The 17,000-nt window shown below is 36.5% G+C and overlaps 1 protein-coding gene across 7 annotated transcripts in view; it reads right to left on the bottom strand.

Moving 5' to 3' along the window:
- atp6v0a1b (ATPase H+ transporting V0 subunit a1b) overlaps positions 1-17,000 on the bottom strand; it is a 39,608-nt gene that overhangs the window by 19,965 nt on the left and 2,643 nt on the right. For 5 of the 7 annotated variants that reach the window (XM_083529901.1, XM_083529900.1, XM_083529898.1 and 2 more), the window contains exons 1-9: positions 10,579-10,813; positions 6,185-6,263; positions 5,812-5,909; positions 5,508-5,636; positions 3,414-3,496; positions 3,176-3,302; positions 2,923-3,005; positions 2,393-2,486; positions 1,051-1,263 (exon numbers count right to left, since the gene is read on the bottom strand). In XM_083529901.1, the coding sequence (XP_083386027.1) occupies positions 1,051-1,263; positions 2,393-2,486; positions 2,923-3,005; positions 3,176-3,302; positions 3,414-3,496; positions 5,508-5,636; positions 5,812-5,909; positions 6,185-6,263; positions 10,579-10,695 (1,023 nt within the window). In that variant the 5' untranslated portion in view covers positions 10,696-10,813. Of the gene's footprint in view, positions 1-1,050; positions 1,264-2,392; positions 2,487-2,922; positions 3,006-3,175; positions 3,303-3,413; positions 3,497-5,507; positions 5,637-5,811; positions 5,910-6,184; positions 6,264-10,578; positions 10,814-17,000 lie in introns of those variants that run through there. The other 2 variants (XM_083529899.1, XM_083529896.1) reach the window with 1 other exon arrangement.

Here is a 17,000-nt window from a genome sequence, read left to right on the forward strand (position 1 = left end):
CTGTGTACTGCATCAGCTATATATGGTTAAAATGACAATAAAAGCTTCTTGACTTGACTTGACTTGACTTGACTTGATATACAACATTGCAGGTCTCACCACAGTCATTTAAACTTTCCCTTTCATTCTTGCAGATGCCTTCTATCACAAATCACTCCTGCCACTCTCCTCCACCCACTCCACCCTGACTGCACTCTTATCTTTACTTTTCTAACACACTCTCTATTACTTTACACTGTTGACTCCAGGTCAACCCATTCACACACATGTACTCTGTATCATTACTCCTACAGACTTTCATTCCCCTTGTCTCCAGGGCATACCTCTACCTCTCCAGGCTCTTTTCAATCTGCTCTCCATCATATCAGCTATCAACTCCCTCCCTTTATTAGTCATAGTACCAACATTTAACGTACCAACCCACTCCACTCTCCTACACTTCTGCTTTCTCTGTAAATGTCTTCCTCCTCTCCTTCTCCTCCTTTAGCCAACAGTAGCCCAATTTCAACCAGTACCCTGTTGGCTAACAATACCTGTGTTTGTTCGTTGGTAACCTAGGCCTCGACCAATCAGGAATGGAATTTATGTTTGTGATCTGCAAATTTTAATTTGGCATTTTTTACGCTGGATGCGCTTCCTAACGCAAACAAGTCCTAATGCCTATTTATCTGGGCTTGTGCCCAGCACTAAGAGTGCACTGGCTTGTGCAACGCTAATGGCTGGGTTTATACAAACTTAGTGAGTACAGAAAACCCCAATTGGGATTGAGGGTGGTAATTTTAGCAAAGATCAGTTTTAGCTGAGATAATTACACAGCTAGTATTTTTTCAAAAAAAGATGAAATCATATAAAATATAACTTGAACCCACACAAAAAATGTGAGTGTGAATAAAATTCAGCAGTGCAGACAATAAACCACACTTTAAACTGAACCCAATACCCTGGAGCTATGAGGCTGCGATGCTACCTGCTTCACCATAATGCCACCCTGTCTAAAATTGAGCAAACATAAACAAAGATTTATAGATTAAAGATATCAAGCTTCCTCACCGTGCCCCGCCGAAGGGCAAACTGTATAGAGTCCAGGTCAGAGACAGGACACCACACTTCTGCAATCAAACATTTCTGAGTGACATCAATATTGCAGAGGTTCAGTGTATGGTAGATGGCCTTCATCTTCCTCACTTTGATGAACCACACACGCAAAGTTTTAGCAGCAGCCTGAAGAACCCTCTGCCGATGATCCTCAGTTTGATTAAGCACCTGCATTAAATAACACATGATATTTGTGTCAGATTGATTTGATTGGTCAAGGCTATATCCCTTGATCTTAGAATGACATTTGACACTACTGTCATATTTGTTCTTATTCAAGAGAGTAGAGTGTATTTTATTATGATTGCTCTTATTAATAAGGTGTTTCAGTCTGCAGACCCACTGCTCACAGGATGTTTTGTTGTTTTTTGCATAATTCTGTGTATACTCTGGAAAGGGTTGTGCGTGAAATTCCCAGATCAGCATTCTCAAAACAGTCAAACCAGCCCACCTGCTACTAAAAAGATGTTTCCTCTTTTCTGATGTTAAATGTGGTCATTAATTTAAGCTATTGACCTGTATCCTAATGGGTTATGCATTGTGCTGCAGCTATATTGCTGATTATATAACTGAATAAATGAGCAGGATATAGCTGTTTTTAATTTAAGTCTATCAAAAAATACAGTATAAATTATTAAAAACTTGTTAGCATAAAACTAATGGGGCTTTACTTAGTTTGATATTATCTTACTGAAAATCTGTGCGATGTGTAAATGGTGAATTATATACAGTCAATTACATATACATACAGTACAGTTATTAATTTTACTATAAATATTTGAATCATTATCATGATTTTACCTTTGGGTACAAGAAGACTATATGAATCAATTTCCATGTTTCTGGCTTTTCCCCAACAAGGAGTGCCTTCTTTTTGCCCAGGAATGTTGACATATTGTCGTTTTGCATATTCAAATGCGGATTACATTAACAGGAATAGAACAAGCACACACACACACACACACATATATAATATAAATAAAATCCATCTATACATTTCTGCCTAATTTAACAAAAAAATACATGGACCCAATTTGTGCAGGCACCATATATATTTCTATTCCACTGTATACCTCCCCTGCATAGATCTGCTACTGGAATTCATCACTTTTTGCAAAGAAAATTTGCCAAGTGGTTGCTGGGGTAAGATAATTATCAAATTTTTCATGGAACAAAAATCCTGGAATTGAGCAGTGGAAGCCTGAGTGAAAAATAGTATTCTGTCCATTTGTTTATCCCTAATTGATTTTGGTCATAAAATTCTTTATAAATTTAGCTCCCTATAAATTATAAATACCATCTGAAGGTCATCAATGCGGGTGCTGACACCAGCTGCCATTTCTTTCCTCTCCTGTGGGGTTTCAGGACAGGGGTACAGGGATGCACGAAACCTAATAAATGAATTCATGAATAAATATAGGAGAAAGATAGTAGTAAAAAAGATATGTGTAGAACATTTAATAAAAGGCATTGATGAATAAATTGAATCACTTTTCGAGTCTTACAAAGTGTTTTAAAACTGTTGTCTTGCAAACATTTATAAACACCTCTGTTTTACCAGCCACTAAACACCTTAACATAATAACAATGGAAATGGGTCAACCATAGAAAGATTTTTAGTGTTATTAACTTTCTGGTAGAAGATTTAAGATGTGTATTATGTATATGTTCAAAGCTTAGAAATTATTATCAGTAAGTACTTTAAAGTGATCTTTATAATTTACTGTGTTTGTGCCAACAGCAAAGCTTAACAATGTGTAAATATTAATTGATTTAAGACACATTTCTATTAAATAATCTTGGCTATTTAGAGAAATAGTAACATACCCTTCACAGATCTTCTTTACACGGTTTTTTAGTTGGTCCCCTTGGAAAAAGATGATAAATACTGACTTATGAACTTGATCTCCCTGTAAGACAAATAAATTGCAGCTATAAGTTTTACAATCACATTATTACGTTCTGTAGTACAAAACAAGTATAGTACAATTAACATTCAAAATATAGTTAGTGTCTATATTAGACAAATTATTTTATATATACAAAAGTACAAACAAATGAATGGAACAGTAGGGCTCACTGTTGTGGGGTCTTCAAGGGGGTCCTCAATTTCAGCCAGCCGTAAAAACACATTGCCACGGCAAACCCTCCAAAGCATCCGCTCAAAAGTGGGTATACGTTCACGGCTTATTACACCAGCAACAAACCTGAAAAGCCAATATGCATTATACAATGTTGATATAAACTGTTGAGATATGGGTACTTCGTAAACAATGGCATTAGGTACTAGGACCTTGAGTACATTAGAGTAGACTAACCCAAGCCGCAGTGGGGCTCCTCTCCCAGCCTCACTGGGATCCAACAGAGATGAAGTCTCCTCCAGCAAATTGGGATCTTCCATCTAGTAATAATGACAATAAAAATAATGAATACAATTAATTTAAGGCTATGTTACATAAAAAATAACAAACAATATACTGGGTTCGATCCCCGGTCAGGGAACCAACCCCAGCCACTCTCAGTGCAGGTCCCAAGCCCGGATAAATTGGGGAGGGTTGTGTTAGGAAGGGCATCTAGCTTAAAAACATGTGCCAAATCAAAGATGCGGAGAATCCGCTGTGGCGACCCCTAACGAGAGAAGCCGAAAGAAAGTTTATACTGTAGGGTCAGGTAGATGTAGATACATTCAAACCAAACAAGTTTTCTCAACTTTGATGGTCGATCAAAAGTTGCAAACCTGCTGTACCAGGATGCACTATGTAAATAATTAAGGTAAGCTTAAGATACTCTGGGCAAAAGTCTGCTTGGAAACCTTGGGTCCTGACATGTAGTTGTTGCTTTGACACATGCCATCTACTTGAATATTGCTGCAGACCAAGTACATCACTTCATGAGTATTTCCTATTTTTGGCAGGGGCTTCCTTCAAACAAGATAATGTGCTCTGCCACCTTGCAAAAATGGTTAAAAAATGTATTTTGGAAAGACAAATGTTTTGACTTGGCCTCCAAATTTCCCAAACCTTAATCTGATAAGCAGTTAAACAGTGGATATTTCTCACTCTCCGGTGTTTGTATTGTGTTTTTATTATTTATAATCACACCCAAATAAGGATGGGTTCCCCTTTGAGTCTGGTTTCTCTTAAGGTTTCTTCCTCATACCATCTAGTGGAGATTTTCCTTGCCCCAGGCTTGCTAATTGGGGATAAATACACATAGTTCATTTATTACAATTATTACATTCTGCTTTGAGAAAATATCCATTGTGAAAAGCACAGTAGAAATAAACTTGAATTGAATGAAATTGAATTAAATGAAATTTATGTTCTGATATGTAACTTTATATTGTGTAATGTAGCTTTATGTTGTTTAATGTACTGTAGCACCAGGGTTCTGGAGGAATGTTGTTTAATTTCACTGTGTACTGTGCCAGCTATATATGTTAGAAATGACAATAAAAGCTTCTTGACTTGAGTTGACCTGGATTGGATCCACATTATGGTGCTCCCTTAAGGTCACAAATAGGTGGTCAGTGACCTTTTGGCTGCCCCTTATTTCTAATGCACATTTACACATGCATACTCAGATGGTATGACAGGTAGAGATGGTGTGTTTGGCCACTGCATAAAATGTTTGAATTCTGTTTCTCAAAAGCAGACATTGTGCACCAACCACTAATACATGCTACATGCCAGGCAGAGTAATGTAGAACCAGAAAAAAGTTCTAGTGACAGATTGATGGAATTCTGCATTTCTTCCGAATTTTGTTATGTGGTAACCTTATTCCAAAATGGATTAAATTAATTATTCTCTTCAAATTCTAAAAAACAATATCCCATAATGACAATATGTTGTATTTATTTGAAATCTTTTCTAGAAGTAGACACAGACAAACTAATGTTTTTCTCTAAAGGTGAACTGTGCTCATGGTATGAATCTTTAAATATAAATGCAATTTCAAATGTTTTATTATGCTTTGAAATTCTTTTTTTTGTTGTGGCAGAATTATTTTGTCCAAATGCTTTATACTTAATCAGTATAAAGTATGTACAGTATATAATACTAATTTATATAAATATAATCAATATTATAAATCTCTGTTCCTCCTGGATTTCAATAAAAACATTTTATTGATGGGTACACAATATATAAAAAAAAAAAAAACCCAGTAAATTCTACTAATAAAAACATCACAGGTCATCATTAACTAAACCTTTTCATGTAAAATAAGTAACTTAAGCTGCACTTGGCTTCTATGCATATTCAAACACATTAAGACTAATTTGTGTTCAGTAAAATGTTTTCTCAAAAGTATCTGTATTCAACATCACAGAAAAAATGTCCCATATAATCTGCATTAGTGATGTTGAGGCTAAAATCAATATTTGAACAGATCTAATAATCAAAGACCAGACCTCATCAAAGAACTGCTGGGTACGTCTTAGGATGTGCTTTAATTCAGTCAGCTCCAAGAAATTCTTCTTCAGAGCTTCTTGGTTAGTGTTGATTTCCTTCAATTCATTTTCCAGTTTCTCAAAAGTTGCCTGTAAATAAAAAAATAAGAAATAAAAATGCAAAAAAAAGTGTAGAACTTATATGTATAACCAAATACTATTGTCATAGCTGGTTTATATTTTCAGTATAAAACTTTTTATTTTAAACAATATAGCCTATATTGCATAACAGAACAACAACAAAAAAAAACCCATAAATATAGACCTCAAGATCAATCATGTCCCGTGGAAATGGTACTTCTGGATTTTCACCAGTGTCTACAGTGGGAATGTTGGCTTTCTTAATCTCCTTTTCTACAAATCCTGTGGAAAATGACATCAACATGTTTTATAACTCATTAGGTCTACCACAACAATTTTTCAGAATTCCATAAAGCACCTTTTTTGCTTCAAGTTTTTTCTCAAAAAATTCACAAGACAGCTTACATTTCTTAGAATAGACCTCTGTTGTTTACCACAAAAAGAAAGTATAATTATCCATACATTTATTATTTAAAATGAGTGACACACCTTCCCTTTAAAGAAAACAAAATTTCCATATTTTCAATGAAGTGTTACTAATGTTGTGTATGACTCACGCAGCTTTCTATCCATTTCCTCACAGCGCCTCACTTCATTCACAAATTTCCTCTGGAACACATTCACATCAGGGTTGAGCTACAAAAAAGTTGATGACATGGTTAGTTATTTTACTTTCAATGCAAGAGAAGAAATGAAGAGGCTCATACTTGTCAGACAAGCAGTGTATTGAAATATCGTGAAACAATTAATCATATTATAGTGCTTGCAAGTGAATTTTTTTATTATTATTTCAATGATAATGATAAAGATCATAATGATGATTATGAATATTATATAATTTTTTATCATTATCATTATTATTATTATTATTATTATTATTATTATTATTATTATTATTATTATTATTGTTCATTGTAGTGATAGTGGGGTAAAACCTTTAGTGATTGTACGGATTCTACTTCTACTTCTACACATTTATATTTATTTGGGGCTAATAATAGAAAACAGCCTCTGTTACCTTCAATGCAAAATAAACATGTGTTTACAATAATACATTTCCAAAAAGAAAAGTCAACGTCAAAGAAATTTTATTCGCTATTAATGGTGAACTTGCTAAAACAGAATTCAGGGCATATGTACACAAAATTGTATAACATATTTTGACCAAACATGTAGATGAGAAAATGTCTATGCCCTAAAGCAGTGGTCCCCAACCCCTGGGCCGGGGCCCGGCACCGGTCTGTGGGTCAATAGGTACCGGGCCGCACAGAAAGAATACATAACTTACATTATTTCCGTTTTATTTATTATCTGATTCTAAACAGTTTTATTTTGGAAAATTCCCGGATGTCTTACCTCCATCCGCTACCTTCTTCAAGGGGCTGCTCTGGCCGGTAACACATAATACATAACCACTAAATTCAAACCGTCAAGCTAGCACAATGAACAAAAAACAACACAGTGGATTCACGTTTATTATTACATTTAGAAAATACCAGTTTTTATGCCGGTTGTATAATTTTATTTTGTTGTATTTATCCGCCACACCTTAAAGACCGGTCCGTGAAAATATTGTCTGACATTAAACCGTTCCGTGGTGCAAAAAAGGTTGAGGACCGCTGCCTTAAAGGACTACAAGAAGTTTAGTCCAAATCCACTCTAGGGGGTGCTCTAATTTACAAATTAGATAAACTATTCATACATTTTATAGTCTTTCTCTATTGTTAAGGGGTGTGGTAGAAAGTGCTTGAGTCCCCTAATTGCTGCTTTTAACCATTTGCCAAATTATTCAAAGTTGTTTCACCTCACTGTAATTCCATACCAATAATCTTTACAGTTTTGAGATTCACATCTTTACATTTTTCAATACTTTGTATGTACATTATTATTATTCATGACAGACTTGATCCTTCTCTGCATTACAATGTTCTACACATTTCTAGCCAGATGTTCTGCCATTTTACAGAGATTTTTCAGATGCTTTCTGCTGGAGGGTGTTGTTGCTATACCTTCCTCTTTAAATACACTAAGGGTGTCCATTTGGATTTAAGTCAGGTAACATATTTGGTCATAGTTTTAACTTTTTTCTTCCATAGAAGCTCATGAAAGATTTTGGCAGTGTGCTTTGGATCATTACTATGCTGGAATGTTCTTTTTATGCCAAGCTTCAATGATGGGCAGGTTTCTTATAATCCATGATTTTGGGATATTCACAAACATTCATAGTTCTTTCTATAAATTTCAACCCAACACTGTTTTCACTTTTATCACACTCCCACCTCTTTGCTTTACTGTTGGGATTTAAGCCAGGTTTACACTCAAGACTTGGGATCTTAATCAAACAAATGTATCTTTTTCTCTTATCTGACCAAAGAATGTACTCCAAAAAATTCATCAAGCTTCTTTTTATGTTCTTCAACGAAGTTTAATCTCACAGGTTTTTGCTGGAGAGAGAAAGCAAGAACTTCAAGAGTCAAGAATCTTGGATGCTCTCCATAAAGTTTGACATTGTGCAAAGTGCTTTGCTCAGTTTTTAGGAGTGCACTGTCCTTGCATGGCACAATTTTAAGAGGTAGGCCACTGTGGAATGGGTTAGTAATATTGTGGCTCATTCTACACCTCGTGATTACTGTTTCAGCTGATTTTTTGTCATCGATCTACACATATCTGTGTGATATCTCACAATCAATTATTTTATTTATTTTTCTGGGAGTTGCTTTCCTTGTGAACTTATGATGAGTCAGTCTACAGGTAAAAAATGTAGAAAGTTCTGGTCCACTTAGGTAATTTTACAGGTCAAAAATATTTACAGTGCACCCAGAAAGTATTTACAGCACTTCATTTTTCCTACATTTTGTTATGTTACAGCCTTATTCCAAAATGGATTCAATTAACTATTTTCCTCAAAATACTAACAAACTTTAAAATACAAACTCAAACAATACCCCATAATAGCAATGTGAAAGAAATGTGTTTAAAATATTTGCACATTTATTAAAAAATAAAAACTAAAAAAATTACATAAGTATTTACAGCCTTTGCTCATTACTTTGTTAAAGAACCTTTTGGCAATAATTACAGCCTTAAGTCTTTTTAAGTATGATGCTATAAGCTTGGCACAACTATGTTTGTGCCGTTTCTCCCATTCTTCTTTGCAGAACCTTTCAAGCTACATCAAGTTGGATGGGGCGTGTTGATGCACAGCCATTATCAGATCTCTCAAGAGATGTTCAATCAAGTCTGGGCTCTGGCAGGGCCACTTAAGGACATTCACAGAGTTGTCCAATAGCCACCTTTTTTTTTTTCTTGGCTGTGTGTTAGGTTCCTTGTCCTGTTGGAAGATGAACAGTCACACCAGACTGAGGTTGAGATCGCTCTGGAGCGGGTTTTTTTCAAGGATGTTACTGTACATTGCTGCATTCATCTTTTCCTTTACCCAGACTAGTCTCCCAGTTCCTGCCACCACCATCACCTGGTACTGGCTTCCTCCAGACATGAAGATTGGCATTCAGGCCAAAGATTTCATTCATTGTTTCAATCTTAGAATTCTTTAGGTGCCTTTTGTCAAACTACAGGTGGGCTGTCATGTGCCTTTAACAGAGGAGTGGCTTCCATTTGGCCACTCTACCATATAGGACTGATTGGTGGAGTACTGCCGAGATGGTTGTTCTTCTGGAAGGTTCTACTCTCTCCACAGATAAACACTGGAGCTCTTTCTGAGTGACCATCGGGCTCTTGGTCACCTCCCTGACTAAGGCCCTTCTACCCCGATTGCTCAGTTTGGCTCTGCGGACTGCTTTCGAAAGAGTACTGGTGGTTCCAAGCATCTTCCATTTACGGATGATGGAAACCACTGTGCTCATTGGGACCTTTAATGTTGCAGACATTTTTCTGTACTCTTCCCCAGATCTGTGGCTCGATACAATTCTGTCTCGGAGGTCTACAGATAATTCCTTGGACTCCATGGCTTGTTTTGTGCTCTGACATGCACTATTAACTGTGGGACCTTATATAGACAGGTGTGTGCCTTTCCAAATCATGTCCAATCAACAGAATTTACCACAGGTGGACTCCAATCAATTTGTAGAAACACCCAAAGGATGATCAGTGGAAACAGGATGCACCTAAGCTTAGTTTTAAATGCATCATGGCAAAGGTTGTAAATACTTATGCGCATGTCATTTTTTTCAAAGAATTCAAACAAACTTCTTTCACTTATTTCACAACTTCATTATGGGGTATTGTTTGTAGAGGAAAATAATTAATTTAATCCATTTTGGAGTAAGGTTGTAACATAAAATGTGAAAAAAGTGAAGCACTGTAAATATTTTCCAGATTCACTGTATTTTGGATGGTTCATATGAGGAAATATTCTACTTGGAAATAATGCAATGCAACGGGGTGATATTTTTATTTTTAATAAAAAAAATTTATAGTTCTCTGTTTCTGCATGATCAATCCTGATGCTCTACTTCTGCTTGGAGCTTCTTTCATCTTAGAATTTACTTGATGGTAGCCCCACATGGATATGAGAAGTTCAGTCCAAAGCTTCACATGAATACTATATATTTAACGATAAATATAATGAAAGATCCTCACAACATAATTATATTTGTATGAATTTATGGCATACAGAATAGTAATTAAAATGTATCAACTTGATATTAAAATAGTATTAGAATTACAATAGTAACTAATATATATATATATATATATATATATATATATATATATATATATATATATATATATATATATATATATATATATATATATATTTTTTATTATTTTTTTTTAATTGTTGAAAATTTAATTTTTTTCCAATTAAAATCAATCCTAATTTATTAATTTAATCTCCTTGCAAGCACAATAGCTCCCTCAAAAAATGCATATCAACAAGCAGTTTTTACTGTCCTCTACTATATATGCTATTAGATATTTGAATACTTACATCTCTGAACTGCACCATTCCCAGCTCCCCAAGTTCACTGACACAACAATATGCAGCCTCAGACTGAAGGAAAAGCTGGGCTAGGGTCATCTCCTCACTACGGAATAGCTCTCCCATTTTGCTCCACTGCGCACACAGTTAGCACCGCAGAAAGAAATAGGGCATCTAAAGCTAACACAACCCGGGAAAATGAAATGTATAGTTTATTAACATTTACATAGAGAACATGTTAAATAAGAATAAAATTTTTATTTTGTAAATTAGTAAATATAGTCATCTGGACAGCCCTGTGTCTACCCACTGTACTTGAAATCAATCCATCTTCCTCCACTTTACAGGAGCATTTGCAAGGTGTATATGTAAGTGCTATTGTTCATGATATTGGTAATCAGTGATAACATACTGTATTTAATTATTTAAAATATTGTTATATTAATAATATCTTTGTGTGTATGCAGGATCAAACAACATTTCTTACTCTCCTGAGAAAAGATTTGAACTGGGAATTATCATAAATATAATTTATAAGCTACATATGGTATCTCACAAAAGTGAGTACACACCTCACATATATATATATATATATATATATATATATATATATATATATATATATATATATATATATATATATATATATATATATATATATATATATACACACTCTGGCGATCAAAATTAGAGAACAATTTATAAACAATTCTGAAATAATGTCATCTTCACATCTGCAGCCACAGGACAGCACTAGTCTCTCACACTGCTCTGGTGTGATTTTGGTCCACTCTTCTTCCAGTCTCCTCCACAGTTCGGTGACTGTAGTGGGTTTCTTGGCCATAACTTTGTCGCCAAGGATTTTCCAGAGGTTCTCTATTGGGTCGAGATCAGGACTCTGGGCAGGCCATGTCATTATTTCAATGTTTTCAGTTTCAAGGAACTGCTTTACCCGTTTTGCTGTGTGACATAGAGCATTGTCCTGCATGAACACTGCGGGCTGATTGGGTGATGAACGCATGGAAGGAACCATATGTTGTTGAAGAAGCTTCTGATAAACATTTGCATTCACTCTGCCATGTAGCTGCTATAAAAGGCCCAACTCCTGCTGCAGAAAACATGACAGTTCCTCCTCCACTTTTCACTGACTTCTTTACACACTTTGGGTTCAGTCTTTCTCCAGTTTGTCGCCGAACATAATGTTTACCATCGGACCCAAATAAATTAAACTTGCTTTCATCACTGAAGTGAACTTTGGACCAGTTCTCCTCTGTCCACACAACATGCTCCTCAGCAGAGCTTAGTCTAGCCTTTTAATTCTTTCTGCTAATGAGAGGTTTGGTCACTGCAGAGTGGGCTTTCAGTCCAAATGCTCTTAAACGACGAGACACTGTATGACGAGACAGATCCTTACCCTGTTCAGCACTGAACTGGTGAGCAATTCCAGCTGCAGTGTGGAAACGATTGCCCATTGAGATCCTTCGCAGTATCCTGTCCTCTCTTGTATTTGTCTTCCGTGGACGACCAGCCTTCTTGTCGGACTTGAATTAGTTTGTGATGTTGTAAAGATTCAATATTCTTGAAATCACAGATTTGGTACGACCAACTTGTCCTGCTATGGCTGATAGGGTCCCTATGGCCTTCATTTGGACAACCTGCTGCCGGAGGCTTTCAGTCACTTTAGAACGGCCCACCATCTTGCAGAGTCAGTGAAACTGGAAGTTAGGCTGCCAGTTAAATAGGGGTTGACAGATAATCAAGGAAATTAGCACCAGGTACCAGATTAACACCAATAACTGGGAGGTATCTGAAAGTGTTCTCTAATTTTAATCAGTGTGTTTTCTGCAAAATAATGGTTTTTTTTAAATGCCTTGGTTAATTTGTGGAAAAGGTGTTCTGGTAGCATGGTATCTAAAAACTATATATATATATATATATATATATATATATATATATATATATATATATATATATATATATATATATATATTTAGAGAGAGAGAGAGAGAGAGAGAGAGAGAGAGAGAAAGAGAGAGAGAGAGAGAGAGAGAGAGAGAGAGAGAGAGAGAGAGAGAGAGAGAGAGAGAGATACACTATATATATTTTAGAGTAGTCAATGTCCAGCTTGTATAGCAGTACAGATTTATTGTCCTCTAAAAATATTTAAACATACAGCAATTATTGTCTAAAAACAAAAGTGAGTACACCCTTAGTGAACATGTCAAAACTGGGTCCAAAGTGTCAATATTCTGTGTGAGCACCATTGTTATCCAGCACTGCCTTTATCCTACTTTCGCAGAGAAATCACCAGCGCTGCACAGGTTGTTGCAGTGATCCTCTTCTACTCATTGATAATGAAGTCAGACTTTCCACTACCAGTAGCACTCAGGCAGCCCTAACACCATGCTTGACTGTAGGCAAGACACATTTTTGTTGCTACTCCTCACCAGGGCCTCTAAAGCAATGCTGCAGCACTGATGCATATGTTTTTAAAAGCCAGGTGCCATGAGGTGCCATGTTGAACATCCAGTGGTCAGTATGAGAGAATTGTACTCAAAGGACCAAATTGAACTGCTCTAATACAAGATACACACATATGTATGGTCCTGTCAAGCAGACAAAAATATGAACATGATGAATAGGAAATGTGGCTTTGCATCGTAAACGACATATAGCTGTTAACTCTAAAATATATCTAGGTTTCATTTCTACTAGCATTACTAAAATGAAATGTTAGGGGTATACTCACTTTTGTGAGACACCTCCCTAGTCATATAATAGTTATTTGCAAACAGTTTTTTTTCCTGAATAGAAGGCTCCAAAATTGTCCAAGATGTGGAAAAAATACTACTTTAAAATCAGCAACAAAATTTTTAGCAAATTCAGACTAAACATAACATTCCACACCCTCGTTTGCTGTCAGATGCAATACAAATACAAAAGCATTTTTAATTGTAATAATGACATATGTTCAAAAAGATACTGACTGATACTGATACAGACAATGAAATAAATCTTAAAGTTATATATATTATCAGTATAGTGCTGCCTAAATAGTTTTAGTAATAAACATCACACTGATCACTGTAAATTTGTTTTCATTTAGTAGTATAACTTCTATGTGTCAAAGAGTATTCAGAACATTCAAATAGGACTTAATCCAGCTTTGCAATGTCTAGTTCAGACAAGAAATTGCTGATTATTTATTTGTATCTAGGGTTAGGGTTAGGGTTAGGGTTGACTAAATTGCCAGGCTCCATCTCTTTGTGCAGTATTACCATTCAATCTCTCTGTTCTATATCTAACCTTTTTCACTCCAGAACCAACTCTTACCTAGACATTAATGAACCTGGCTGTAATCAAAACTAAGAGGGAAAAACTGCAAAATACCTGCAGCAAACCCTTTGTCCTCTCTACAAACCTAACATCAGAATGCTGGAATAACCAACAACACATTTACCATCACCATGTCAATTTAGGGACAAAATCCCTCCTTGATTCAATTAAACTTAAATAATATGCTCTCACCTAACAACGTTTGCGTTTGCATGTGAACCGTTTATACTGAGGTGATGTGCACTGAATGTCAACAGCCCACTATAATTTACAATTACCTTAGGTACTAATTACACAGTTTACTTTTACCCAGTACAAGTAATACAAACCTTTTGATTTTAAGCATATCAAAGATTAAACACACACCACAGTTAACATTTTTTAATCGATATTCTACACATTATACACAAAAGCTGCACAAATTCTAGTAGCTTGCCATTCCCGCAGTTCAGTTAACATTGATGAAATATTTTTTACATAACATGCTGATGATTACTTTATGCCTTAAATTTATAGTTTTGAGATGTTATTAAATTATTGACAGTATTTTGTTAATTAAATGCACTCCCATTTACAGACAACATGCTAACTATAAAAAATTACCTGGATAATTATTTGAAAATGATTAAATTATTATTATTTTTTATTTACTTGCTCTAGTACATTTCCATGGTTTTATGAACAATGGATGATTGCCAGTGATTGACTGGATGCAACACATTATACATGTATGCACAAGACCTTCTGAAGCAAGGATATATAGTCATAGGGTTATTTCCATATAAGAAGTGGCACAACATTGTGCTGGATCCATATGACTGCCACTTGTAGCTATTCATAATTCTCTACTTTCTGATAAGAGCACCAGCTTTGGTCACAGAAAAGCAGCTCTATATCATGACACAACTACTAGGGTGTGTACTGTGTGGTGTGCCTCTGGAATTATATAATCCAGACATGTGAAGAGGGGGAGTGGTGGCTCCAGCGGTTAAGGCGCTGGGTTGCCGATCGGGAGGTCTAGGGTTCAAGCCCCGGTATCGGCAAGCTGCCACTCTTGGGCCCTTGAGCAAGGCCCTTAACCCTCTATGCTCCGGGGGTCCCTTATGAGGGAAATATCAAGGTCCGTGACATCAGAGTGACGTGGGGTCGCCTTCCCGTGGGCTCACCACCTGCAGGAGGGACCGTAAGGGACGGTGCTGTGAGTATTGGGTGGCAGTCGAAGGCGGGGGCCTGCTTAGACTGCTGCCCCCGCGACCCGAATTGCGGATAAGCGGGAGAAAATGAATGACATGTGAAGAATATGGGTGTGTCTTTTCACAAGTAGAAAGTAATCAGTACTTTTTTTTAAATATATTCCTGCAGCTCCTTAAATGTTGGCATCTTAGGGCAAGGCTGACTGTGATTGGTTCATTCTAAACATAAGCACATTCCTAATTATAAAGTAAGCCCCCTCAATATTGAAATTTACTTACTTTGCCATCCACCTCAGACTGTGTTGCTAGAATACAGCACAGTGTGATCAGAGAAGCTCAAATGCAGTGTCCATCTGCAATTACTGTGACCTAAGTGCCACATAGGTTTTTCATAAATAACTCACTAAATAAGTCCCCTCAGCAAATACAATTATTTTGTTTCTGAAACAAACAAACCATGCAGATTCAACAATAAATAAATATAGATAAAATGTAAATCAAAATGTAAATCAAAATCCTGTATTTTTATTTAGATCTGTTAAAAAACTTTAAACACAACATGTTGTTTAAGCCTACACATTTTAAGGGATCAAATTCATGTGCCTGAAAGGTATTTCTTGTTACCCAGTTGTGACCTGTTAGATTTTTTTTAATTTAAATAATCAGTGTTTTTATTCAAGAAAGAACGATTGGTGATTGGGGCAGACTTTAATGGGCATGTAGGTGAAGGGAACAAAGGTGATGAGGAGGTGATGGGTAGGTATGGTTTTAACGAGAGGAATGTGGAAGGGCAGATGGTGGTGGATTTTGCTAAAAGGATGGAAATGGCAGTGGTGAACACTTATTTTAAGAAGAAGGAGGATCATAGGGTGACGTATAAGAGTGGAGGAAGGTGCACACAGGTGGACTATGTGCTATGCAGGAGATGCAACCTAAAGGAGATTGGAGACTGTAAGGTGTTGGCAGGGGACAGTGTAGCTAGACAGCATCGGATGGTGGTCTGTAGGATGGTTTTGGAGGCGAAGAAGAAGAGGAGGAGAGTGAGGACTGAAAGAAGAATAAGATGGTGGAAACTGAAGGAGGAAGAGTGTAGTGTGAGGTTCAGGGAAGAGGTCAGACAAAGGCTCAGTGGTGTTAAGGAGGTGTTGGATGATTGGGCAAATACTGCAGGAGTGATGAGGGAGGTAGCTATTCAATTCAATTCAATTCATTTTTATTTGTATAGCGCTTTTAACAATGAACATTGTCTCAAAGCAGCTTTACACAGATAATGCGGTGATTAAAAATGAATATGTTCTTAATGAGTAAGTTATGAGGGAGGTAGCTAGAAAAGTACTTGGAGTGATGAGGGAGGTAGCTAGAAAAGTAGAAAAGTAGCTAGAAAAGTAGCTAGAAAAGTACTTGGTGTGACATCTGGAAATAGAAAGCAAGACTAGGAGACGTGGTGGTGGAATGAGGAAGTGCAGGAGAGCATAAGGAGAAAGAGTTTGGCAAAACAGAAGTGGGACAGACAGAGTGATGAGAAAAGTAGGCAGGAGTACAAGGAGATGCGGCAGCAGGTTAAGAGGGATGTGGCGAGAGCCAAGGACAAGGCATATGAGGAGCTGTATGAGAGGTTGGACACTAAGGAAGGAGAAAAGGATTTGTACCGATTGGCCAGGCAGAGGGACCGAGCTGGGAAGGATGTACTGCAAGTTAGAGCAGTAAAGGATGGAGAGGGAAATGTGTTGACTAGTGAGGAGAGTGTGTTGAGAAGGTGGAGGGAGTATTTTGAGCAGCTGATGAATGAGGAAAATCAGAGAGAGAGAAGGTTGGATGATGTGGAGTTGGTGAAGCAGGATGTGGATAGGATTAGTAAGGAGGAAGTGAGAACAGCGATTAAGAGGATAAAGAGTGGACAGT

This window comes from Silurus aristotelis (genome assembly GCF_946808225.1).
Source record: "Silurus aristotelis genome assembly, chromosome: 25".
NCBI classification, from domain to species: domain Eukaryota; kingdom Metazoa; phylum Chordata; class Actinopteri; order Siluriformes; family Siluridae; genus Silurus; species Silurus aristotelis.